The following is a 27,235-nucleotide window of genomic DNA, read 5'->3' as shown; positions in this document are numbered from 1 at the left end:
GAGCTGCGCCCCGGGGAAGAGACCTAATAAAAGAAAGGTTTCCCCCACCCCACCACCCGCCCCACCCCACCCCACCCCCCCCCCCCCCCCCACACATACACAGTCAAAAACAGAAACAAAAACCATCCCAACAAGGCTTGTATACACTGGAATTTAGAGGGATGAGAGGGGATCTTATCGAAATGTGTAAGATTATATGCAGGAAACATGTTCCCAATGCTGAGGGAGTCCAGAACAAGGGGCCACAGTTTAAGAATAAGGGGAAGGCCATTTAGAACTGAGATGAAGAAAAACCTTTTCAGCCAGAGAGTTGTGAATCTGTGGAATTCTCTGCCTCAGAAGGCAGTGGAGGCCAATTCTCTGAATGCATTCAAGAGAGAGCTAGATAGAGCTCTTAAGGATAGCGGAGTCAGGGGGTATGGGGAGAAGCCAGGAACGGGGTACTGATTGAGAATGATCAGCCATGAATGGCCTCCTCCTGCACCTATTGTCTAACCCATGCATTCCCTCTCTCTTCATCCCTCCCCCACCCTCGTCGTCTCTCTAGTTTCATTGTAATCCTGCTTAGTTTCATTGTTTGTATCTATTCATTATCATCTTTTCCACAGCCAACAATGGACCATTGTGGGCTCCACCTTTCCTTGATCATCATTGCTGGCTTAGATTTGTTTTTTTCATAACTTTCATTTGTTCTTTGTACTTTTGCTTAACTCTAGTTTCCCTTTCCCTTAACTCTCAGACTGAAGAATGGTCTCGACTCAAAACTTCACCTATTCCTTTTCTCCAGAGGTGCTGCCTGACCTGTTGTGTTACTCCAGGTTTTTTGTGTCTATCTTCTAGTATTGTTGTGTTGCATTACTCTTTACATGCTGCATGGATACATGTGAATTCAGTTAAAATTTAAAACCTACTGATTAGAATTTGGAACTAAGTATTTTTTATCAATGGGAATAACATAGCATGCAGACTAAATCTGTTTGCACTTAACTAACCAAACAGACATTCAGTACATTTAGAACTGGCATTGAGTTAATTTTGCCAGTGAGCATGATTCCTGAAATAGCCTGGAGCTAATTTCCCTGAAAAAAAATCATAACTGCGTCTAGGGCAATATTTTATAACTCTTTCCATATGGATTTCATCCAAAGAACTTCTCCTGGAAGGAAAGGATCTGCAAACCAGTTGACACTGCAGTTGTGCTCAGGAAAATATCATCTCTTTTTTTAAGATAAAGATTTTAACTGTTTCTGAAATGTTATTATTTAACATAGTCAATGCTTTTGTGTGCAACAGTCATGGAAAGTTGGAAGGTAGACACAAAATGCTGGAGTAACTCAGCGGGACAGGCAGTATCTCTGGAGAGAAGGAATGGGTGACGATTCGGGTCGAGACCCTTCTTCAGACCGAAGGGTCTCGAACTGAAACGTCACCCGTTCCTTCTCTCCAGAGATGCTGCCTGTCCCGCTGAGTTACTCCAGCATTTTGTGTCTACCTTCGATTTAAACCAGCATCTGCAGTTCGTTCCTTCACATAGAAATATGGATGCAATTGTAAACTGCCATTCTAGAATCCCATGCAATGAGACTCGGGAGAACTGGAGTCACTGGCTCTGGCAACTACACTAGCGGGAGATGTGCCCACCTGCAACTCAATGCCGATCATGTTGAGGAACTGGAGCAGCTGTTGGGTGATCTCAGGATCATCTGGGAGACTGAGGAGGTTAGAGATACGATTTACAGTGAGGTGGTCACGCCTAGGGTACGGGCAGAAAGTAGATGGGTGACCACCAGGGAAGGGAGTAGGCAGGAAGTGCAGGAATTCCCTGGAGCCAGTCTCCACGGCAACATGAATGCCCCTTGGGATACTATTGGGGGGAATGACTTGACAGGAGAGAGCAGCAGCAGTCAGGTCTGTGCTATTGGGCTTGTCTCTGAGGCACAGCAGGGAGGAGTGAAGACAGGCAGAGCTATTGTGACCGGAGACACATTAGTTAGCGGGACAGACAGGAGATTCTATGGCACTAAATGCGTCGCCTCTCTGGAAGCATGGTCCAGGATGTCTCAGAGAAGCTGCAGAACATTATCAAGCAGCCAGAAGTCATTGTGACTTTGGCACAATTGACATAGGTAAGAAGAAGGATGAGATCCTGCAGAGTGAATACAAGGAGCTGAGGGTAAGAACAGGAAGGTAGGACAGGTGAATTGTGAGGCTCGGGAGTGGAAGGGCCATTGGGATCATTTCTGGGGCAGAGGAGCTCTGTACAAGAGAGGCGTTGCACCTGAGATCCACAAACCAATGTTCTTCAATGGGATGGTGGTAGAAAGAGTCATAAACCTCAAATTCCTGGGCGTGCCCATCTCTAAAGATCTGTCCTGGACCCAGCTCTGGGTCGGTGGCTCTCTGGCGAACCTTCGCCGGCAACTTCTGCCTCCAAGTCCCCGCCGCCTGAGCTTGCTGCGGGCTGGATAAAATCTCGTGGTGGGCCGGATGTGGCCCGCGGGCCATAGTTTGGAGATCCCTGCTCTAAACAAAATTAATTTAATAGGTACCTGAGGGGAAACGTTTTCACTTTAGCTGCTGGGTAAATGGAATGGGCTGCCAGAGAAATTAGTTGTGGCATGTACTATGACAGCATTTATAAGATGACAGCATTTATGAGACTCTTGGGGCAAGTACCTGGATAGAAAAGGTATAGAGGGATATGAGCCAAATGCAGGAAAATGTGATGAGGGGCCTTGGTATTCATGGGCGTTCAGCCGAAGGGCCTGTTTCCATGCAGTTTGACTACAATTACAAAAACAGTTAATCTGTTTCATTCATTTGATATTACATAGGTTTCCAAATTATCTTCCTTGATCAATAGTCAGGACACCACCTGGATTATGTGTAAGAGCACGACTTGTGAAATACCAGCTGCATTTTCATAGGTCAAAATATTACTGTTGAGAGTAGCCAACTGGCAGAGTTCATGTGCAAGTGCTGCCTAGCTAATTGTGCAGCGGGCAAAGCAAATAATATGATGTGGTGAGCTTTCTCACCACTTTCCCCCATGTAACTACATCCATTTATAATACATTAGAACATAAAACAATGCAGTGCAAAAACAGGCCCTTCAGCACACAATGTCTAGGCGGGATATGATACCAAGACCATCTCTTAACGACCTGTGCATAAACCCTATCCCTCCATTCCCTGCATAGCCCTATGCCTATCCAAAAGCCTCTTAAATGCCACTATCATATCTGCCTCAACCACCAACCCTGGCAATGAATTCCAGGCACTCACCACCCCTGTTTAAATATTTTTTAACTTGCCCCGCACATCTCCTTTAAATTTTGCCCCTCTCACCTCATCAAAACTCTAGTATTTGTTTTTTCCAAGCTGGTGAGAAGGATCCGATTATCCACCCTATCTATACCTCCTAGAATTTTATGTACTCCTATCAGATCTCCCAGCAACCTCCAGCGTTCTAGAAAAAACAACTCAAGTCTGTCCAACCTCTTCCTGTAGCTAATACTCCAGGCAACATTCGGAGAAATTGTAATTTCCCACTGCAATCTTCTCACTCGGCATGTTGAATGAACTCGGGCCTAGACAGCTAGATTTGTCAATACACCACGTCATCTGGCCTTCCATGGATGCTGCCTGGCCTGCTGAATTTCTCTAGTAGTTTGCATTTTGTTCACGATTCCAGCATCTACGGTCTCTTGTACCTCCATAGCAGCACATTATGTTGTCTAGTTTAAAACATTTCTATACATCTTTTGACCACTGTTTCATGGATCTATCACAAATGCTCTGCCAAAATTCACAGTCCATACAGTGTAATGTTTGAAATCTTGTCGATCTTCAGAAATATAGATTCAGTCTGAAGAAGGGTCTCGACCCGAAACGTCACCCATTCCTTCTCTCCTGAGATGCTGCCTGACCTGCTGAGATACTTCAGCATTTTGTGAAATAAATACCTTCAGAAATATAGAGCAGCATGCAGAATTTCAAGCTAAGGTTGACATTATATGTAATAGCTGGAAAGGAACAATGCATATACGTGCCTTTAGAAATTACATTTGACTGAAAATAGCTGTGCAAAGATCTCAATCCCAGTATCATTAGAAGCAGATATTCTAAGTAAAAACATCAATGGATAATCATTGTCTAATAACCTCTTGTTCAAAATTGGGCAAAAGTATTGCTTGTACCTTATCCTAACCACAAGGAAGAATAACAAATAAAGGTTAACTTTTATGTTTTGTATTAATTTGTCAAATGAATTTCTGAAAGCAGAGACATGAGGAACAGATGCTGGAATGCTCAGCAAAACGTGAAATGCTGGAGGAATTCAGCGGGTTCAGCAGCATCTATGAAGGGAATGGACAAATATTGGTTTGGGTCATAGAGTCATACAGCTGGGAAACAGACCCTTCAGCCCGACTTGCCCACGCTGACTAACGTGCCCCATCTACACTCATCGCACCTGCCTGCACTTGGCCCATATTCTAAACCTCTCCTATCAGGGACCTGTCTAAATGTTTCTTGAACGTTGCAATAGTACCTGCCTCTACGACATCTTCCATCAGCTCAACCATACACCCACCACTCTTTGTGGTAAAAACAAAAATACCCCTCGGGTTCCTATTAAATCCTTCTCTCCCTCACCAAAATCTTTTGTCCTTTGGTTCCCGATTCTCCTACTCTGGGCAAAGTACCCGATCTATTCCTCTCATGATTTTGTACACTTCTATAAATCTCCCCTCATTCTCCTGCACCACAAGGACTGAAGCACAACCTCTCCCTTTAGCTCAGACCCACGAGTCCTGACAACATCCTTGTAAATCTTCTCTGCACACTTTCCAGCTCAGGACCCATCTTCAAACATGGAATAAAGTTGGAAAGCAGAGTTCCCCTGCCTCCTTGTGTTTTGTGAAAGTATACATCCCAACAGTGTTTGAATGAAGCTGACATTCTTGTCAGGACGTTCATGCTTTGTGGCAATGCCACTCTCATCTGGATGGCTTAAATTTGGATGTTTATTTTGTACTTTTATACCCATTGTTCAAAAGAGATTGGAAATGACAAGAAATCTTGTTTAGTTAGAAAATAATCAAATGTTTGATATAAATATAAATAATCTGTAATGCTACAACACTTGAACCACTCATGCCGATGAGCCAAGTTTCATCAGCCTCCAAGTTTAGGTCCATTAAGCATGTCAAGCAGATATTGTCTGAAGTAAAATTAAATAGTACTACTTTGTGTAACTGCTTGTGCTATAAATAGGTTGCAGCACATGAGTATGGCTGCATTTCAAACAAATTGCATGAAAACAAGTTATTGTGTACTCATCTGGATGCAATGTACTATTGGAGCTCAGACCATCAAAATTGTACTGGCCTGTGCAAGGCAGCATACATGATCCAATTTTCCAAAGCCATTGTTCTGCATTTTGCAAGGAACCCTTGTATCACATTGACAATTGACAGATAGTATGAAGTTGCTGTAAAAATGTCATCATATTTTGGACTGGATTCCTTTTAAAAACTTCTGATTCCTTCACCCTAGAGTTAATGCTTTTAGCTTTTCTGGTGTCCGAGCTAACATTTATCTGTTGCCCCTTGTCACCAAAACAGATTGATTGATAAGTAATCTCACCAGTGTTGGTGGGTCTCTGCATTCAATGTTGCCTCAATAATAGGAGCAATTGTTCAGGACTCAATGTTCCATTGTCTAGTTTAGTTTAGTTTAGAAACAGAGTGCAGAATCAGCCCCTTCACCCCACAAGTCCGCGCCGACCAGTGATCCCTTTGGAATTGGAAGTTGATACAGCTCCAACACACTGACGTGATCCCAAACACACTAGGGACAATTTACAATTGTACCAAGCCAATTAACCTACAAACCTGTATGCCTCTGGAGTGTGAAAAAACTGGAGCTTCCCGGAGAAAATCCACGCAGGTCACGGGGAGAATATACGAACTCCATACACATAAGTACTCTGAGTCAGGATCGAACCCAGGTCTCTGGCGTTGTAAGGCAGCAACTCTACCATATGCACCGGGAATGAGATACTTAGGTGTTGCAACTTTTACAGGCACATTAACATAACAAAGCAAGAATAAATATACAGGTTGAACACTTTTTTTGGCACCCTTGATTCCAGAGCCTTTCTGGATTATCTGTTTTTCTGGACCAATAGAGGTCGTCACGTGATAATGAAATGACAATACACCCCTGGCCCGCTAATGACACCCCTCCCGCGTTTCTAAAGCACCATGGAGTGCCAGAAACTTAAATAAAACAAATATAAAATGTAAACTGAATGTAAGTTTTTATGACCTGCTGACCCACACCCAGCTCGCACCGTCTCCCCGGCCATTTAAAGCACCGGCTTCCGACCCCACTCCCGACTTGCAAGGTGCACCAGCGAGGCCTTCACTCTCCGCAACTTGCCGTGACATGGCTTTGGTTGCACCTCGCGTTGTAGCCCCTGGGGACAGCACTCTCTTCAAGTCGCCGTCGCCAACATACTCCACCTTGGAAGTGACAACAGATGAGAAGGGAGGGAGCCCCACAGTGACTGAGCTCATTCTATCAGTGGGCGCACACTGGAGAAAGTGGTCTACAACACGAGCCACAACAATAGCCGTGTGAATCGGTGAAGAAGGGCTTGCTGGTGCAGACCAACAGCATTGGCGTCTAGTTTTAAAGTGAAACGACACAAGTGCTAGAGTAACTCTGCCAACTTAATCAGTCTGAGGAAGGGTCACAATGTTCACCTACCCATGTTCTCCAGAGATCCTGACCCGCTGAATTACTCCAGCACTTTGTATCCTTTCGGTGGGTAAAGAAGGGCTCGCTGGTGCACCTTGCGAGTCGGGAGTGGGGTCGAGAGTCAGGCCTCTAAACGACTCAATCAAACCAGCTGTTATCCAATCTTTGGGTCACATGACATGGTGTCAGCCATTTGCAGGAAACATGGTACCAAATGGGTGAGTAGTGTCTGACAACGCAGCTGATCAGGATGGTCTGCCCTTGAGCTGGAACCACAATATTCATTGACAACTTGTCACCCGAACATACAACTGCAAATCTAAGCCATTCTCGGGCAAACCACCGTACCCAATAGCTTGCAGTGGACTTGTGCATATCCTTTCCAGTTTTCACTCTTTCAAAATTGGCTAGCTTTAAAAAAAAACACCGTATAACAAAAATAGCATTAAATGATGGAGCATGAGGGAGAGAGAGAGTGGGTGAGAGAGAGTTAACATTTCTGATTGGAAAAGTTAAAATCACCACTCACTTTGGCACGTGCACCCTTTTCCTATAATTTAAAACTAATTTTTTAGAGGATTGAACTAAATCTGAATTCTTAAAGAGAAAATAAATTATTTTAAGACGTGGAGACCAGCCATTTATTTTGCTGCTGAGTTTAGAAACTCCACATAATGCAGTAGTCTTTAAAGAAATGCAAGCTTGTATACATTCCCCTCCACCGCCACCACAGTCGTTGAATTCAATGTTGCATTTAAGCAGAATATGCACTGATTTTTTTAAACCTGTCAGTTGAATGAACAGAAGCTGCTCTGTTTCAGTTCAAAAAGACAGTGTTCAAGAGCAGGTGGGGGAGCTGGGCATATTCGGAAAAGGCATTTCATTGGTGTCAGTCCAGTCTGTGCTATAGTGTGCTGTACTTGGCTAAGTTTACTCTAATACTGGAATTTTCCCTTATAGGGCACAGCGTGAGTAAGCAGGCAGGGCTTTGGTTGACGAGCTTTTTCGACCTGGGTGAAGTTTGCTGAAAGTGTTTGGAAGCCCTGTATCAGAGATTTTAAAAGCAATTTGTTTCTTGGGGTTTGGAGAGAGTGGGCAGAGAAAAGCTTGAATGTAAAGTTAACCACCATTTCAGAAGCTGGATCTTGTTTCCTCACAGTTGCTTGTCTGCAGTTGTAAGTAATGGAATTCTCCTTTCCTGTTTGGTTATATAGGCCAAAACAGCCACAGTTAATGAGTCTAAAGCAGCAGCCGCTCTTTTACGTTTTAATGTTGCTTCAGAACTGTTCAATAATGTGCATTAATTAGCTTGACTGGATAACTTTGTTCCAGAATTTCTTACGATTGTTCTGTCTGCATGCCTGTTATTTGATTCGGCAGTTCCTCACTTGCTGTGGAATTTCAGACCCTGTCAGAAACGGGTCTGACTGCATATTTTTGGTGAGTGTGCTCGGAGCTGAGCAAAACCTGACTGGAACTGCACTGTAACCAGCACAAAGCTGTTGCTTAAAAACAAGGGCATCGAGTACACTTTCAAAACTCAAGTTAGTTATATGTGAGCTCTCCTTTCTTTCGTGGCTAACTTGGAAGGCAGAAGGAAAGAAAGTCAGCGGTGTTTTTTGTTTTAGTAAGAGTTGTTTTTTTAAAGTTACTCGCTATGCTTTGCTCTCTTATCCCGCGGAATCTTTCACTGTACGGTTCACTACAGTGTTTATGGTCACCTGATAAAGACACAGCAGTTCGATCGTAAAAACTGGAGCTGCATCAACTTCCAATTTACAGAATGTCCTTAATTAGTGCTAATTAAGTTATCTGCAACTTGTTCATAATGTGGCATTTTAATAATCTTGCTAATCCTTGAAATAATACTGCTTATACGATTTCAAACCTTCAAACCCAGAATGCATGCTTTCTGTTGTGTGCACTGTTAACTATTTTGAAAAAGCTTGTTGAAGTGACATTCAAAAACAAACTCTTATTTCCTCCAAATTTCAGTGAAAATAGCTGCATTGCATGCTCGGACACTAAAAACAAGCCAATAATTTTATTTTTCATTTTCCCCAACAGAAAAAGGCGATGGTTCTTTAAATGGAGAAGATGAGAAGGATCTGCAGTCTCCGTATTCGGTGGAAACTCCTTACGGTTTTCAAATTGACCTGGATTTTCTGAAATATGTAGATGATATACAAAGAGGAAACACTATAAAGAAACTGAATATTCAAAGAAAGCCCAAAGTGGCTAAAGGTCCTGCAAACCCGAGAAGCACTGGAGAGCAGGTCAGTGGGTGGACGTCGACAGAATCCCTGTCCTCCTCCAACAGTGAGGACAACAAATTGTCACCATCCCTATTTATTGGTGCAAGAAGCCAGCATACTCCTCAAATAAGGAGCGGTGGAACTGAGGCTTCCCCAGCAATCTTGAGTGTTCAAGAAAAGAAACTGTTGCCTCCACCTTCACCAAGGCCAGCAGTGCATAACTTCCATGTGGAAAAAACTCTGATGGAAACCCGTAGAAGGTTGGAGCAAGAACGATTGATCATGCAGTCAACTGTTGGAGATGTGCGGCGGCCTAGGTTTGCGAGTTTTGGAGGCATGGGTTCGACCAATTCCTTGGTTTCATTTACAGGATCCACTGGGCTAAATCAAGTATCCCCAAATTCCCAGCAAATTCAAAATGGCTTCCAGGCAAATGGAGATTACAATCCTTACTTTGCCTCATCGATGGGCAGTTCCATTCGTCACAGCCCTTTGAGCTCTGGCATCACCACACCTGTCACAAATGTCACTCCCATGCATCTGCAGCACATCAGGGAGCAAATGGTCATTGCCCTTCGGCGACTGAAGGAGCTCGAGGAGCAAGTGAAAACCATTCCGATTCTCCAAGTAAAGATTTCAGTGTTACAGGAAGAAAGGAGACAATTAACAACGCAGCTGAAAAGCCAAAAGACTGCAAATCAGAATGCTGCTTGTGGGTTTCGAAAGCGATCCTACAGTGCAGGAAACGCAGATCATTTTGAGCAGTTGCTACAGAACAAGCAAGGAGGAGAATTGCACATCGACTCCGAGGATGAAATGGAAAGCTTGGATCAGAGTTCTATGAGAATGGAAGAGTTCAGGCAATTGACAGCAGAAATGCAAGCGCTTGAGAAAAAGATTCAGGACAATGTTGATGAGAAACAGATCGCACTGCCGTCGATGAAAGGGAGAGAGTACAGGTCTGTCGCTGTCGGAGCAGATGTGGACATGAACGATGTTGTTGTTTATCATCGAGCTGAAAGACATTTCAAAGATGTGGCAGTGGGGGCAGCTGTTGAACAGACTGACGTCAGTATAGGGGTCACTGAGACTCTATTAGGTATCACCACTGAGGCGGACATGGAAATCGAGCTGCAACAGCAGACCATTGATGCTCTAAAGGAGAAAATCTATAGACTTGAGGTGCAATTAAAGGAAACCACTCACGAAGTGGAAATGAGTAAACTAAAACTGGAGATGCAGGTTGCTGGATCAAGGAAAAGGGCAGATAAAAATGTAATGGCACAGCCTCAGACCACCAGCATATCAGTGCAAGCAGTAGTGCAAATGAAAAACCAAATAGTAGGTGACCATGTAAACTATTGTGATGCTTGTGTGGGGACTCAGCAGCAAACACACAGCACTGGAGTCACTTGTAAGCCTGATTGTCAAGATATATCTGTGGGTTCAGATATACCTATGAACTGCTGGGTGGTGCATGAAAAGGTGGAATTGCAAGATATAGCTGTAGGTCACCGTGTTGTAATGTGTGATAAAGCAATGAATTGTGGGCTGAAAACTTTCTGCGATGCAGCTGTAAGTACAGAAGGAATGGTCAATCAAGATCTTGCCAAGATCAATGTCAGGGAGGTAAAATCGATAGGGTCTGGTGATTGTTCAGTGGACGTTACTATTTGCCAACAAAAAGAACTAATGTCTTCAAGTACGAACACAGTTCAGGTTAATACAGCTGACTCAGCAGTAATGGCCATGCCCCAAACAGCAAACCAACAAACTCGTACAGATGTGAATACATCCAGCCAATTCACTAGTACCGAGGTAGTAACACTTATAGACTCCACTACCAATACCAATGTGAGCAATCTTAATAAGGAGACCAATACTACAACTGTTGAAACACGAACTGTAGCTGTCGGAGATGGTAGAGTGAAGGATATCAATGCAACTGTTAAAACCCGCTCCATTGGTGTGGGCACAATATCCAATTGTGACATTGATTTGGAGAAGTCATCTGTTAAGACCAAAGATTTTGGAGTTGGTCAGTTGAGCATCCACGAAAACTTCCTTGTTGGTTTGAAAACAAGAAATATTGCCTGTGGCACAATCAATCTGCAACCTGTACCTGCAAACACAAAGAGTATCGGTGTTGGTGATGAGTCTGTGTTTGCAGAGAAATGCCAGGAACAAAATGACATGGAGCAAAATCCAGCAGAAGAATCCACTTTGAACCATTATGTTGAGCGTGTACAGAAGTTGTTGCAGGAGCAACAAATGTTACTTGCTGAAAATTACACTGAACTGGCTGATGCCTTTGGAGAACCTGATTCACAGATTGGGTCTCTCAACTCCCAGCTCCTCAATACACTGACTTCTATAAATTCAGTTATGAAATATGGGAACAACGAGGAAATGAGAAGCAATGTTAATGAAAGCCCTTCTGCAGTTTCTTCAGGTGAGTTTACAGATTAATTAAAAATTACTTGTGGAAAATATATATTTGTAACTAGGATCAGTGATTTATCTGGTCTCATCACTCCACTCCACAGTTAATTGTAGATCTTTAGATTTAGTTTAAAGGCTTGCAAGTGCATTCTGAAATTAACATTCGAGAACTTAAAGATCAAATTTGTTCAGAAATGATTTGATTTTGTTCAGAAATGATGTGGCTTGTAATGTCGAGGGATTAAGTACACATTATGACAAAACATGGTAATGTTTTTGATCCTGAATTGAGTTGTATATGCATAGAATTGAAGAATTTGACCCTTTGAATCTGCTCCATTATTCAATACATCCATGTCATTCAATACAATATTTTCTGCCCCTTCATATCTTTCATGCCTTGTGCGACTAGGAATCAATCTACCACCTCCTTAAATATATTCATAATTTGGCCTAGGGTATCTTGTCTGATGGAGAATTCTACAGGTTCCGTATCCTCTGGGTGAAGAAATTCCTCCTCAACTCAGTCCTAAATGTATTGAGAGTGTGACTGTTGTAGATCCTGCAGCCAGGGGAAACATTCTATACCTATCAATCTGTTAGAATGTTGTTCGTTTCAATGGGAAATGTGAATACAAGCCTTGTTGACCTAATATTTTCTCCTAATACAGCCCATCTATCCACACATCAGTATAGTAAAACCTTTATTACACTCTATTGCATATGTATTCTTTCTTGGGTAAGGAGATCAAAATACAGCACAGTAGGACAGCTGTGGTCTCATCAAGGCACTGTGTAACTTTAGCAAGTGTCCATGCACCTGTTCACACATCTTGCTATGAAGACCACCATATTATTTGCTCTATTAACTGCTTGCTTCATCTACATACTAGCTTTTAGTGTCAGGTTGGTTTGCACATCAACATTTTCTAATTCATCACGTAAATAATACCTTGCCTTGCCATTTCCTATTTAACTTTTTTCTACACTGTATGTGCCACATTTTTGCTCTCTTGCTCAACTTGTCTAAATCACCTTGAAGTCTTTGTGTTCTCACAATCTTGTCAGTGACAAATTTAGAAAAACTAGACCAAGTGGACCTGTTGGGCCCATTCCTCATATAGGGGGGACAGGGAAGGGGAGAGGGTGTCGTCACTGAGTGAGCCCTATTCCCTCCTCCCCCTCTCCTGACCCCCACCTCCCTCCCTCCCCCTCCCTTCCCCCACCCCCACTTTCCCCTCCATCCCCCCACCCCCACTTTCCCCCCGTCCCCCCACCCCCACTTTCCCCTCCTCCCACCCCCACTCTCTCCTGACCCCCACTGCCCCCTTCCCCCCACCCCTACTGTTCCCCCCACCCCCTCCCCCCCCCCCTCCACCCACCCCCACTCTCCCCGACCCCCTCCCTCCACCCCCACTCTCCCCCTCCTCACCCCACCCCCACCCCCACTATCCCCCTCCTCCCCCCACCCCCACTATCCCCCTCCTCCCCCCACCCCCACTCTTCCCCTCCTCCCCCCACCGTCCCGGCGAGGGGAGATGGGCGAGGGAATGACTGGGGCCGGCTGAGAGGCGAGGGGAGAGGGAAGGACTGAGGATGGGCGAGAGGCGAGGGAAGGACTGAGGTCGGGGCCAAGCGAGGGGAGAGGGAAGGACTGAACGCGGGCAGGCGGCGGCACTGCCAGCGGCCATCTTGTTTTGGCGACTGAGGAGCAAATGAAGTGGAAGATGGGGCATTGTGACGTCACACGCTGAGGAGTCTGAGGAAATGGGTTATGAAGTGAATTCTCAAAAGTTTAAAATCTCTGTAGCTTTAAAAAGTAGCTTCAATTTGAACGAGAGTTGTTACCTATTATGGGCAGGATAATGGTGAGTAAAGTGGTGCAAAAATTGTGGCGCTATGTTGTACCGTTTTGGCTGTGTGAACCATAAAAGTTATGCTGTGGTCAAACACACAAACATTCGTACAGAGAGTTTTAGTAATATTATATAGATAGATATGCTCTGTTCCCTCATCCAATTCCTTAATGTATAATGTGACTGGTTGATCCTCAAGTAGTGACCTTTACAGTACCTCACTAGCCACTTTCTACCACCTGCAGAAAGTCCTACTCTCTTTCCTATCTGTGAACCAGTTTTCTATCTGTGCAATTTTGCACGTTAACCTCTTGGATGGGAATTTATCAAAGGCCTGACAGTTCAAATACACAACAATAGACAATAGGTGCAGGCCCTTTGAGCCAGCACCGCCATTCAATGTGATCATGGCTGATCATTCTCAATCAGTACCCCGTTCCTGCCTTCTCCCCATACCCCCTGACTCCGCTATCCTTAAGAGCTCTATCTAGCTCTCTCTTGAATGCATTCAGAGAATTGGCCTCCACTGCCTTCTGAGGCAGAGAATTCCACAGATTCACAACTTTCTGACTGAAAAACATCCACTTGCTCTTGCTTATCTATTCCACCAGTTACATCAAAAAACAAATTTAGGTTTGCTGAGCACAATTTCCCTTTCATTAGTCCATGTTGACTTTGTTTAATCCCACTGATATTTTTTAAATGCTTACCACATCTTTCATACTGTACTCTAGCATTTTCTTTAGCACTGTTGCTGGGCTAGCTGGACTCCAGTTTTCTCCGTTCTCTCTATTTTTTTAAATAGTAACATTTCATTTGCCATCAATTTGTAGGAACTGTTCCATTTGTGTCCTTTTCTACGAAAAGAGAACCAAAATATTTCTTAGAAAAGAAACAGGAAATGTGGAAAAGCTCAGCAGGCAGTGCCTGTGAAAAGCAAAGCTGTTAATATTTCATATCCAAGATCCTCCGTCATGTGTGTTTCTGTGTTTGACTTCATTGTATAAGTAAATCATTTGTGTGGAAGCTTTTACAGTCCACTCATGCTCTTTGCAAATTTACTTTACCTTGCTTTTCCCTCCTTAATCAAACTTTAGTGCTTCCTGTCAAGTTAGAAAGCATCTACATTAAAAACATTGCAACTAAAAAATTTCCATGTGACAACTATGAAAGTGTAAATTAAAGCAAATGCATGATATCAAGAATATATATTTGGGTAAAAAAACTAAAGCTCAAATTTCATTGCATTCACAGTTCACCTACCAGAAAATTTGGCTTTCTAATTAACATGAAGGGATCTATCATGTTGATTATTCAATCTGAAATCAATATGACATTTTCCTCATAAAAGGCATAGTATTTGAAGCTAAAGAATCAAAAAGTCGGAGGTGAGACCCTTATGTAAATTATCTTCCCTTTGCCACTGTTATTGCAGAAATTAAAATAAGCAGCTATTTTGCACCAAATTGCCATACCAGAACAATGGGCAATTTGCTCCTGCCAATAAGTGATGTTTATTCACTTTATGAAGGTTAAAACCAAATTAGAGATGCTGGAAGTCTGAAATAAAAGTAAAGCATTCTGGCAGCCGTCAGGTCAATTGCCATTTGTCATAAGGTCATAAGGAATAGGAGTAGAATTAGGCCATTCAGCGCATCATGTCTACTCTATCATTCAATCATGGCTGATCTATCTCTCCCTCCTAACCCCATTCTCCTGCCTTCTCCCCATAACCTCTGACACCTTTACTAATCAAGAATCAATGTGGAAAGATAAAGAAGGCTAGAGACGCGAGAAACTGCAGATGCTGGAACCTTGCGTAGAATGCCAAGTGCTGGGTAAGTCAGCATGCCAGGCAGCATCTGTGCAGGACTTGGATAGGTGACATTTTAGGTTGGCACATTTCAGGCTGATTGTGTGGGGGAGGGAGGAGTGGAGGTGGTACAGGAGAATGCTGGAAAAGCTAGATGTATATAAATCTATTCTTTCACAGACTGTTCATTGCATGTGATAAAACAGATTGTGGACAAGGACAGGAGGTGGTACACTTGATTTTAAAGTGTTAATTTTCATTTTTCGACTTTTACAAAAAATAAATTGATTATCAGTACCATTGTAAAAAAATAAGAATTATTTGATTCATGTAAGATTGCTGTAGAATTACTAAAAGATTTTGATTTTAAAAGAAACTGATTTACTCCGTGGGGGTATTATTCACTCAAATCAAAAAAGCCCTGGTGTTCTGGCCCACTGCAGAATCAAGAGAATGCTGACTTGTTAGGGATGCTGGCTCATTATGGCAGTAATAACCACATGCTCCATATATCTACTCAAACAATAATTATCCCAGCTAAGTTTATTCGTCAATCATTGTTTAACAGATTGAGGTTAACTTTCATTTATCCTACTGCAGTCTGAAACCTTGTTTGTGCTGCAGTCATTGCACTTGGGTAGAAAGGCAGTTCATCGCTATCTTTTCCCATCTCACTCTGGCTCTTCAACTCTCCCCCCCCTCCTCCGGCTCTTCAACTCTTCCCCCACCCCCCCCCCCCCCACCCCTTCTCCGGCTCTTCAACTCCCCCCCCCCCCCTCCCCAATCCCACCTTGGTCAAACCCTTTCCCTCCCCCTTTCTTGATCACCCCTCCTCCCTCTCTCCCACTCTGCTGTGCAATCCCTTCACTCACTCACTCCCTCTCAGTCAACCCCCTCACTCCCTCCCTCCCTCTCAGTCAACCCACCTCTTTTTCAGTCACCATTCCTTTCTCCCTTCCTCTCGTGGTCACCCCAAAGCTTGCTCGCTTCCTCCCTCCCTCGTCGTCACATCAACCCCCCTACTACCTCTTCCCACCCCCTTTACTTTTTCACTTTTCACCCTTCTTCCTTCCCTTCTCCCCCCCCCCCCACACTCCCTCCTTCAGTAACCTCGCCTCACTCCCTCCCTCCCTCTCCGCCCTGACCCCCTCACACTCCTTCACCCTCTTGATCACCCCTCATCACTCCCTCCCCCTTTTTCCCTTTTAAAAATCCCTGCCCCCTTCATTTCCTCTCTAAATGTGGATGCTGACAATTTGAAGCGCTCTGCAGATTGGGAAACATAATTGGAGAGAGAAATGGTTAATTTTCCAAGTCAAAGACCTTTCTTATAAATCTGGGAAAAAAAGAGAAAACAAACACATAAAATTAACACTTGCAATAATTTATCGGGGTTTAATAGGTTTTCATTTTCAGAACTTGGCATTGGTTTTTGCCGTCAGGTAATGGGTGTCTAAAGTCTTTCTCTGGCCGACCTAAATGGATGCTTTAGCTGGATATAATTATTTTCCTTCTTGGGAATTTGACATGTACAATCATGCATTGAGTGAGATTATTTTTCCACAATATTGGGAACATTTGAGTAATTGCCTGATCCTACTTTTTGCCTCTAAACGTGGACTGATTTAACTTCAATTGTTTCCTTTCTGTACACATTCCAATTCTAAAGCCAAGATGTTTCTATCTTCACTCATCAAGTCACCAAGCTAACTTAGCAGACACTGGTATAATTCAGTTGATGCGATGTACAAAGCACTTTAATTATCTCACTGTTCATATTGTGTTGAAATTAAATTGTTGGTATATGCTGAGTTTGCATTCTGAGAAGATGCATTGCAGCAATTGACAGGGTAAATATATTCTGTGACCTGTAAGAATGCGCCAGTGCTTGGCAAATTCTTTGCTAATTGCGTTGTATGACAGTTGAGGACTGGCAATGCCTCATTAATAAAATGCCATATATAAAACTTGCGGAAAACAATCCTTCAGTTTAAAGGTTATATTTTCCAGCTTTTGTTTCAAAGTGGATTAGAGCTCAAGTAACTCTGTAAATCAAAATTTCCTGCCACTTGATGGTTATTATTTTTGTTCACAATTCATAATGTATGAAGGAGTGTCCTTTCCAGGAACCTGAGGGGAGGTAGGGGTAGGATATGGGTGGGGTGGGTGTGGCTAGGCGTAGGGCAAGGTTAGCTCATCAGCTTAATTCTGTGACTTTGATGTCTTGGAGCACGCATTGAGCAATAAAACATTGATTTAATACGATACGATAGAACTTTATCATACTTAGATTTCCTACCTGGGAATTTGACATGTACAATCTAGCTTTGAGTGAAATTATTTTTTCACACTATTAGTAATATTTGAGTAATTACCTAATCCTACTTTTTGCCTCGAAAGGAATAGACATTAGACAATAGGTGCAGGAGTAGGCCATTCGGCCCTTCAAGCCAGCACCGCCATTCAATGTGATCATGGCTGATCATTCTCAATCAGTACCCCGTTCCTGCTTTCTCCCCATACCCCCTGACTCCGCTATCCTTAAGAGCTCTATCTAGCTCTCTCTTGAATGTATTCAGAGAATTGGCCTCCACTGCCCTCTGAGGCAGAGAATTCCACAGATTCACAACTCTCTGACTAAAAAAGTTTTTCCTCATCTCCGTTTTAAATGGCCTACCCCTTATTCTTAAACTGTGGCCCCTGGTTCTGGACTCCCCCAACATTGGGAACATGTTTCCTGCCTCTAACATGTCCAACCCCTTAATAATCTTATACGTTTCGATAAGATCCCCTCTCATCCTTCTAAATTCCAGTGTATACAAACCTAGTCGCTCCAGTCTTTCAACATATGACAGTCCCGCCATTCCGGGAATTAACCTAGTAAACCTACGCTGCACGCCCTCAATAGCAAGAATATCCTTCCTCAAATTTGGAGACCAAAACTGCACACAGTACTCCAGGTGCGGTCTCACTAGGGCCCTGTACAACTGCAGAAGGACCCCTTTGCTCCTATACTCAACTCCTCATGTTATGAAGGCCAACATTCCATTGGCTTTTTTCACTGCCTGCTGTACCTGCATGCTTCCTTTCAGTGACTGATGCGCTAAGACACCCAGATCACGTTGTATGTCCCCTTCTCCTAACTTGACACCATACAAATAATAATCTGCCTTCCTATTCTTACCACCAAAGTGGATAACCTCACACTTATCCACATTAAACTGCATCTGCCATGCATCCGCCCACTCACACAACCTGTCCAAATCATCGTCATTGTTATCATGGGATATAAAATAAATTCAAGGATTTTTCAATTTGGAATAGGATATCTAATATTTTTATGTTGTGGCAAAGAATAATATGCTATAGGAAGAGACTACTTAACTGTATTTATCCCCTTGAAAGACTATTCAATAAGTTTCATTCCTTTTAACTTTCCCAATGGCTCTGGAAATATCTCAATTCAAACAATTTCCTTTCTCGGAAGTTAATCAATCCGTTTCCACTAACCTTTGGACAATGCATTCCACTGCCGGCAATATTTTTCCTTTATTTCAACAATGTTTTGTTTTGTTCTGTACTAGCCAACCTTTCTGCACCAGAAATAGGCTCCTCAATTTTTAATATCAAAATCCTTCATGATTTTCACTCTTCTATCCCATCTCCACTGAACTTGTTCTGCTTTGCGAGTAACCTAGGCTCCTTGCACCATGTAGCTAATGTTATTATTTCCCAGTAGTAATCTCTTCTGTGGACTGCCTTCTTAGTGTGGCCGTATTTTCTATATGTAAAATGCAAAACAAGCATGCATTTAATTGCTGTCAAAATGATGCCACACTGTTGAAGCACAACCATAAGACGTCCAATAACATGACTCCAGGCTGCTGATAGTACAGTAACCCTCATTATAATGGACCATAAAGGGGGAGTGCGGGGGGGGGGGGGGGAATGGTGTCCATTATTGCCGATTGTTCATTATAATCAAGTATGGTATGATTATTGTATGTAGTTGAAACAAATAACTGCAGATGGTGGTTAATACACAAAAGGACACAGTGCTGGAATAACTCAGTGGATCAGGCAGCATCATGAAAATGTGACGTGGGATCCTTCTTCAGACTGATTCATTCTGCTGAGTTACTCCAGTATCCCATGTCATTTCACCTTAAAACTAGGCGCCAATGCCACTCATCTGCACCAACCAGCCCTTTTTCACTGGTTGACACGGCTGTTGTTTGGGTTCACGTTGTAGCCTCTGGCAATAGCATTTCTTCAGGCCGCCATCATAGAAAAGACCAGCTCAGTCACCATGGGGCTCTGTCTGCTCTCGCCTGCTGCTGCTTCCAAGGTGGAGTATGTCGGCAATTCTGGGGGAGGAGGAGGCAGCAGTGGAAGGAGGAAGGGTCGGGGGGAGGGAGAGAGGCCAAGTGGACAGAGCGACAGGAGAAGAAGGAGACTGCAGCGACGGTCGAGCAGACAGCGGACAGAGCACTGGTCAACAGGAAGCAGCAGCAGGTGTGAGAGGAGGGAGTACGCCCTATCGGTGGCAGCGATGGCCCGAATAAAGCGTGTCCCCTGGAGCTACAACGTGAGTCGCAACAACAGACGGGTCAATGGACAGTCGGTGAAGAAGGGCTCGCTGGTGCACCTTGTGAGTCGGAGGGTGGCGTCAAAAGCTGGGGCTGTAAACGGCTGGAGAGAAGGTGTGGTTGGTAGATCCGATCACGATAAACAAAATCCGTTATAAAGGGGTCCATTCAAACGGGGGTTACTGTATTGTAATTGTTGCAAATTGCGCATATGTCCTGGATGTTGGTGCACAGTTACAGGAGTCCAGCTTGATTTGGTGCTTCTGCATTCTGACCTTCCCCATTCTCAGCTCGCCTCTTGTTTCAGCCCCTTTCTGTCTTGGTATCTGTGAGTCTCAGATATTGGAAAATAGTCATAAAGAAATGTACACCACAGAAACGTACTCTTACAGCCCACGTTGTCCACATGGCCATGATGCTGATCTATTCTAATGCTATTTGCTTGTCTTGGACTTCTGTCCCTCTACACCTATCTGATTATCCGTCCATTATTTTCAAACATTGTAGTGGAATCTGCTTCCACCACCCCCTGGTTGCACATTCCAAATATGCACCACCCTCTGTGTGGAAAAACTTACTGCTCTTTTTAAATTCTTGTCCACTCACCATAAACCTATGTCTTAGACTCCTCTGCGCTGAGCAGTCTCTGATTATCTATCCCCTCCAAGCCCCTCAAAATGTTATAAATCTCTAAGATCACATCTCAGCCTTGACATTGCATTGAGAATAAACCTAGCCTAAACGATCTCTCCTTGTAACTATAAGAAAATAACTGCAGATGCTGGTACAAATCGAAGGTATTTATTCACAAAATGCTGGAGTAAGTCAGCAGGTCAGGTAGCATCTCAGGAGAGAAGAAATGGGCGACGTTTCGGGTCGAGACCCTTCTTCATTCTAGGTAATATCCTGGTGAATTTCTTCACCCTGTTGCTACCAGATCCCAGGGAGGCGGCCCAGTCAACCTGGCAAAAGGTGGAAACTTGCGGTAGGAGGCAGTCTTTAGCCAGATTACAATATCTGATCTGCATGGGGTTCTTGTGGAGAGAAGAGTGGGGCAATATTAAAGTTCACAGATGTGCAGACAGGTTTATGGATTTTTATTATCAAGGCATCCTATGTTTATAGTCCACCTGCAGATCTTCTGTGTTTGAGATGATTTGGCCGACTGGGAAACTTTATTTGGTCCTCTACTGTGATCTGGGAATGATCCCTGGAAAATTAGGAGATACAATAATCCACTGAAGGCCAGAGGTTTTTAGTGTTACATATGGAACTGCCTGAAATATTCAAGCGGGGGCCTAACCTGTGTCATAGAGTCAGTCACACAGCACAGAAACAGGGCCTTTGGCCCACCTTGTCCATGCCAACTACGTATCTCTGTTATTTGCCAGTACGGTCTTCTGCCCCGACTATAAAATACTCATCCAGATACATTTTAAACAGTGTGAGAGTATCTGCCTCCACCATCACCTCAGACAATGTGCAAAACTTCACTTTGTACTCTTCTGTTTATAAAGCCAGAGATTAGATTTGACAAATAGTGTGCATATACTTTCATATCTTGTTATTTCTCAAACTAACAGGATTTACATTCACCTTTAGTAAAAAGTGTAATTTAACATTGCTCAGCCTGAATCTCATTCACCATCTTTGCAAGTTTTTTGACCTGGTGCAGACTGCTCTCTTTTCGACCTTCACTGTTATCTTTTCTATGATTGCCCCACTTGCATTTTGGTTCATTTCATAGGAAACAAATGAGAGAAATCAATTCCCACATCTGATGTACAGTGGAGTTTTACTTCATTAGCACATAGCAAAGATAAGAGGAGATGAGTTAAACATTTTAACCGCATCTCCCTCTAAAATACAGAAAATCTGCAATGCAGGCCTTCTAAAATACAGAAAATCTATAATGAATTGTGTAAGTGTCCATCGATTACACTGTTGAAACTAAATCATTGGACACCATTTTCGTTTCCTTCCATGGAGCTAACTGATGGATTTTTTTCTGTGTAATGGCTAATAGCAAACTTTTAAATTGTGTAATCTTGTTTATGGATTAAGTACTGGATAACTGCTGGGGGGATGGAGACAAATCTACATTTGTTTCCACCAGGGGAGTTTGATGCATTGGAACACATTGAATGACATTTATAATGGAGATGGAGGGAGAAGTTGGAATGCAGAGCTAAGCCTTGTTCAGTTGAATAGTTATCGGCTTGTGTTTGTGGAAATATTTCACATTTTTGCAATTAGTCATACAGTAAATGTGTGCGTGCAGTTACAACATTTTAATTGTTTGATGACTTATGGGTCCTTGTGATCTTCATGTGTATACCTGAGATCAGCAGCAAACAGGATCATTTAATTGTATTGGTTGCCTCCCAGTACTTAAAAAGTTTAAAACTTAAGCATGTATTCTTGTGGTTTTGTTGTTTACTTTCATCGATGTTTTTGGAAAAAGCCTGCAACTCTGTAGATAATCCATAGCTATCCTGGGCAATCAGGAACATTTCAAAACCCATTGTGGCATTTGCAGATGTCTCTAATTTGCAGATTTATTTTCCATGGTCTAAGAAAGTGAAGAACTTTATAGTCCATCAAGGTGGCCAGAACAACAACAGAAGTTTTAGATTTTGTATTTCTTTCTATTTTCCTACCCTATTTACTCTGATGAGGTTATGAAGGAAAAGGTCTGAGGTCATTTTGTTCCCCATGTTGTTCAAATTCAAGCTACTGCAGTTTTAAGGGGATGATGTGAAATGATTCTGCCATCTTCTCTCTCAAGTGCAACAAAATGTCGGCTCCTTTCTCTATTTGGCAGAGGTTGGATGAAGGAAATAGGTCATTCTAATTCTGTAGAACCCTGTAGTTGCACATTTGGACATCTCCCATTTGCATAGTTATATGGTAAAGATGTTTGTTCAATTTCTTTCCCGTTTTGCCTGTTGTCATTGGCAATTACTGGGTTGTACATCTTATAGATCACATTCAACACTTGTCAATTTGCTATATATTTACAAGCCTGTATATTAAAAATGTTGATAAAAAATGGTGCCACGGAAAAGCAAGGTAGTATACCTTGACGACCACAGTTGAGTGGCACCGACGTCCATCAGCATGAAGTCATGGCAAACACCAACTCCAGATTCCCAGATGGACTCGATCCATTTCAGCTTGCTTACCATCACAACAGGTCCAGGGCAGGTGTAATCTCTCTGACCCTACACTCTTCTCTGGAACAACATGACTACTTGGACACCTATAATAAACATATTTGTAAATTATAGCTCTGCTTTCAACACCATAATCCCAACTAAATTCATCTCCAAACTCATGAACCCAGGAGTCGGCACCTGCTTTTGCAACTGGATCCTTGACTTCCTGACAAAACATCCTCCACGATAATTCTCAAGACTGATGCCCCACAAGGATTTCTCAGTCCATTACTATATATTTACTTGCAACTGTGCAACTAAATTCAGTTCTAACTTCTGTTCGAATTCCATTTATATGTTTGCAAATGACACCACTGTGGTGGGCTGGATCTCAAACAATGATGAGGTGGAGTACAGGAAGGAGATAGAGAACTTAGTAACGTGATGTCAAGATGACAACCTCTCCCTCAATTTCAACAAAACAAATGAACTAGTTATGGCATCAGGAAATGAGGTGGTGCACATGCCCCAGTCAGCATCAATGGTGAAGGGGGAAATGGTCGAGAGCTTCAAGTTCCTAGGCACAATGTATCACCATCATTTGTTCTGGTACAATCACGTTGAAGCTACTTCTAAGAAAGCACACTAATGCCTCTACTCCCCCAGAAAACAAAGGAGGTTCAGCAGGTTTCCATCTCTTACCAACTTCGACAGATGCACTGCAGAAAGCATCCTACTGGGATGCATGACAGCTTGGCTTGGCAACAGCTGTGCCCAACACTCAATGCACGTAGCCCCATTCATTGCACAAGTCATCCTCCCACTTCCCCAAGCCACCCTCTTTCTCTCTCTCTCTCTTTCTCTCTCTCTCTCTCTCTCTCTCTCTCTCTCTCTCTCTCTCTCTCTCTCTCTCTCTCTCTCTCTCTCTCTCTCTCTCTCTCTCTCTCTCCCCAATTTAAACCCATCTACACTTAATACTACCTTGGGAAAGCAGCCAAGGACAATTTTAATCCCAGTCATTCCCTTTTCTTCCCTCTCCCATTGTGCAGAAGATACAAACACCTACCACCCGATTCAGGGACAGTTTCTTACCCCCTGTTATCAGACTACTGAACAATCCTCCCATAAGTTGGTGCAATCTTTATCACCCAAACTATCTCATAGTGGACCTTGCACTTTATATTTGCACTACCACTGTAACTGTAACACTGACACTAACATCACAATCTGCACTGTAGTATTTTTCTCTTTGCACTCACTACCTGTTGTACCTTGATTGTGCTCATGTCTGATTTGACTGGATAGCACATAAAATATTTCAGTGTATCTCCTACACTTAACAAAGATGAACCAATACAAATCAATTTATTTGTAGGATGCCAGTGCAGTTGCTTTTAATTCTGTTATTGCTGAGTATGTTAAGTCGGGCAATTTTAAGTGGAAACCATTGTACAGGTATAACAGTTTTCCAGTCCAATACTGGAGTTATTAAGCTAATCATTAACAAATGTGCTGGGAGGGCTCACAAACTAAACACAAGCGACAAAGTCAATCTGCGACTTGCGGTCTTTGTGAAATGACAGTTTCTGCACCGAACGAGTAGTTTGGGAGTGGGTGGCTGTCAAAATATTTTTCAAAAAACAAAATGTGCAATTCAAGCAATTGCTATTTAGTTCCTATGCAATAAAGTGTCTTTTGTCAGAGTCCTCAGATGGCCTTTAACACATCACAGCAATTGTACACTAGTTGTAAAGGAAAATTGTACAGCTCAAGATATGTTTGGTAATTTAAATAAAGTAGTTTTTGAGTTATATGTGGACTCTAAGAAAGTGTTTTCTGTTAGATTCAACCTCACTGTGGAAAATAAAGGCACAGATGGTTAAAATATGAAGCTATTTTGATTGGACAGAACTGTGGTTGTTGGCAATGATTAACACGGCAAGCTAGTGTAAACAGGAAATTTTTCTTTCTGGGTACTTGTAGTTCTCTGCATAATGCTGATTCCTCTGGTGCTCAAGTAAATGCAACCAACTACATTCCATTTACTGAAAATGCTGGACTTTTTTATGTTTACATTTTTTATCAGTTGTTGCACAGTATACAGAATGTGCTGCTTAAATGGAATTTAGGTAACTTAATGTTGTCAACATTAGCTAGTCCTCTTGTTCTAATAGAATTTCCTGTTGAGTAGAAATGGTGAATATAGAGCTAGAACAGTTAAGAGAACAGAGGGGCTGAAACTAAAAGCAAAAACACTACAAGAGCCTTCCAGGTGAACTGGTATCTGGGGGAGGCGGTAAAATATTTAGGAAGGAACTGCAGATGTTGGTTTAAACCGAAGATGGACACAAAAAGCAGTCTCGACCCGAAACATCACCTATTCCTTTTCTCCAGAGATGCTGCCTGACCCACTGAGTTACTCCAGCTTTTTGTGTCTATCTGTGGGATGAGGAATGTATTAATGGCATTTGGGGTGACTCTTTAAAGTTGTAAAACTTACTTTTAAAGCTCAAAAGATAAATATTTCAGAAAAGGAAAGAAGTGGAAAAAACTGGAAGTCTACAAAATAAAATCTGTTGAAAGCACTGCTCGGTGATGAGCATTTGTGGCAAAACAATATTTTGGATTCTACCTATCAATTCTGCTGTTGTCATGGTCTTGCTTTTTCTCCTTAACGATACTCTTGGAATTATCTTTTCGCCTTTTTCAAAAATATCATTCTGTTTGACTGACATTTAAAATAATATATTTATAACTTTGTTTTTATGCCAAATGAGCCAAATTGTTGGTTGAGTTTGGTCCCACGGGTTTTGGGAACAGTCTCCTACCACACCTATGGTGCTCTGACATGTTGACTGTCTCATTTAATTGTCGCACGTGGACCCATTCCTGAGGTCCATGAAAGTACAGTTGGAGAATCACTGAGGAGAGCACTGACCAATTCCCCCCCTGTCTAAATGAAGTCATCTGCAATTAATTGAGTCCTCTGCCAACAATGATGAATGAGATCAGTCAACTTGGTAATGGCCAAACACTGAATTTAGTTTAGTTTAAAGACAGTGTGGAAACAGGCCATTTGGCCAACCGGATCCACACTGACCAGCGATCTCCTGTACACTAGTTCTAACCTACACATTAGGGACAATTTACAGAAGCCAATTAGCCTACAAACGTGCACATCTTTGGAGTGTGCGAGGAAACCAGAGCACCTGAAGAAAACCCACACAGTCACGGGGAGAACGTACAACCTCTACACAGACAGCACCCATAGTCAGGATCGAACCCAGGTCTCTGGCATTGTAAGGCAGCAAACTCTACTGCTCTGCCATTGTGCTGCCTGTACTGAGCCATCAATGGGTATCTTTGTTTTATGTATTTAATTATTTTCACATTGTTTCTCTGTGAAAGGATGGCTCTCCTGTTGACCACTTGTCCTGTCACACTATCAATAAAATTGTACATAAATGTAGGTTGCTTTCCAACAAGCTCTACGTTGCATTGTCTGTGGTTCAAGCCTTTGGAACGGAGTTTTATATGAAGACAATAATCTTTCCATTTCAAGGAATTAAACACCTGAGATTAAAAGTGTAGAATGAATTGCAGATGCTGATTTATATCAAAGATAGACCCAAAGTGCTGGAGTAACTCAGTGGGTCAGGCACTGGAGAAAAAGAATGGTGATCTCTGGAGAAAAAGAATGGTGACATTACAAAATGTTACCCAACCTTTTTCTCCAGAGATGCTGAGTTACTCCAGCTGACCCACTGAGTTACTCCAGCACTTTGTGTCTATCAACCTGTGATGAGAAGCTGGTCTCTGAGCACATTAACAGTCTGTTATAGATTTGAACAGCTGCTGTGGACGGGAGAGAGAGAACGAGAACTGAAGATGACAGCTTTAGTACTTTGTAGGAATTCACTCTCAACTGGCAACAAGCAGTATATCTGACTGGGCCACTTTGTTGAGTTGTTCAGTGCTCCACAATCATTCCATTGCTCTTCACTAGATGTTGATCTCCCACCTCATCTCCAAGAAAGGAAGAAGTGAGAGGAGCAGATCGGCTGATTTATGATGGGACTAAAACCATCTCTTCAGTGTTTCTGCTTTTCCTCTGCCCCTGTTTCTGATGTAACTCTGAAATAGCATCCTCTTGTTTCTTCCTATCAGCTATCCCATCCTCCTTCCTTGGCTCATCTTCTACATGTTTTTCAGCTCTGGCTCCCTCTCGTATTCCACTAATCTACTTGCCATAAATCTCTAACCCCTCTCCCAACTGCCCATCATCCCTCCTTTCAGAGCCTTTAGTTGGATCATCGTGTATTCTTAAAGTGACTGCACATAACGTGTGTGTATG

General features: G+C 42.7%; 1 protein-coding gene across 8 annotated transcripts in view; it reads left to right on the top strand.

The window, feature by feature from the left end:
* kank1a (KN motif and ankyrin repeat domains 1a) overlaps positions 1-27,235 on the top strand; it is a 226,973-nt gene that overhangs the window by 176,477 nt on the left and 23,261 nt on the right. For 7 of the 8 annotated variants that reach the window (XM_078396073.1, XM_078396076.1, XM_078396074.1 and 4 more), the window contains one exon: positions 8,836-11,475. In XM_078396073.1, the coding sequence (XP_078252199.1) occupies positions 8,836-11,475 (2,640 nt within the window). Of the gene's footprint in view, positions 1-8,293; positions 8,396-8,835; positions 11,476-27,235 lie in introns of those variants that run through there. The other variant, XM_078396080.1, reaches the window with a different exon arrangement.

Source organism: Rhinoraja longicauda, chromosome 3, assembly GCF_053455715.1.
Source record: "Rhinoraja longicauda isolate Sanriku21f chromosome 3, sRhiLon1.1, whole genome shotgun sequence".
In the NCBI taxonomy this organism is placed as follows: Eukaryota; Metazoa; Chordata; class Chondrichthyes; order Rajiformes; family Arhynchobatidae; genus Rhinoraja; species Rhinoraja longicauda.
The sequence above is the reverse complement of the archived record's forward strand: the minus strand, read 5'-3'. Positions and strand labels throughout refer to the sequence as shown.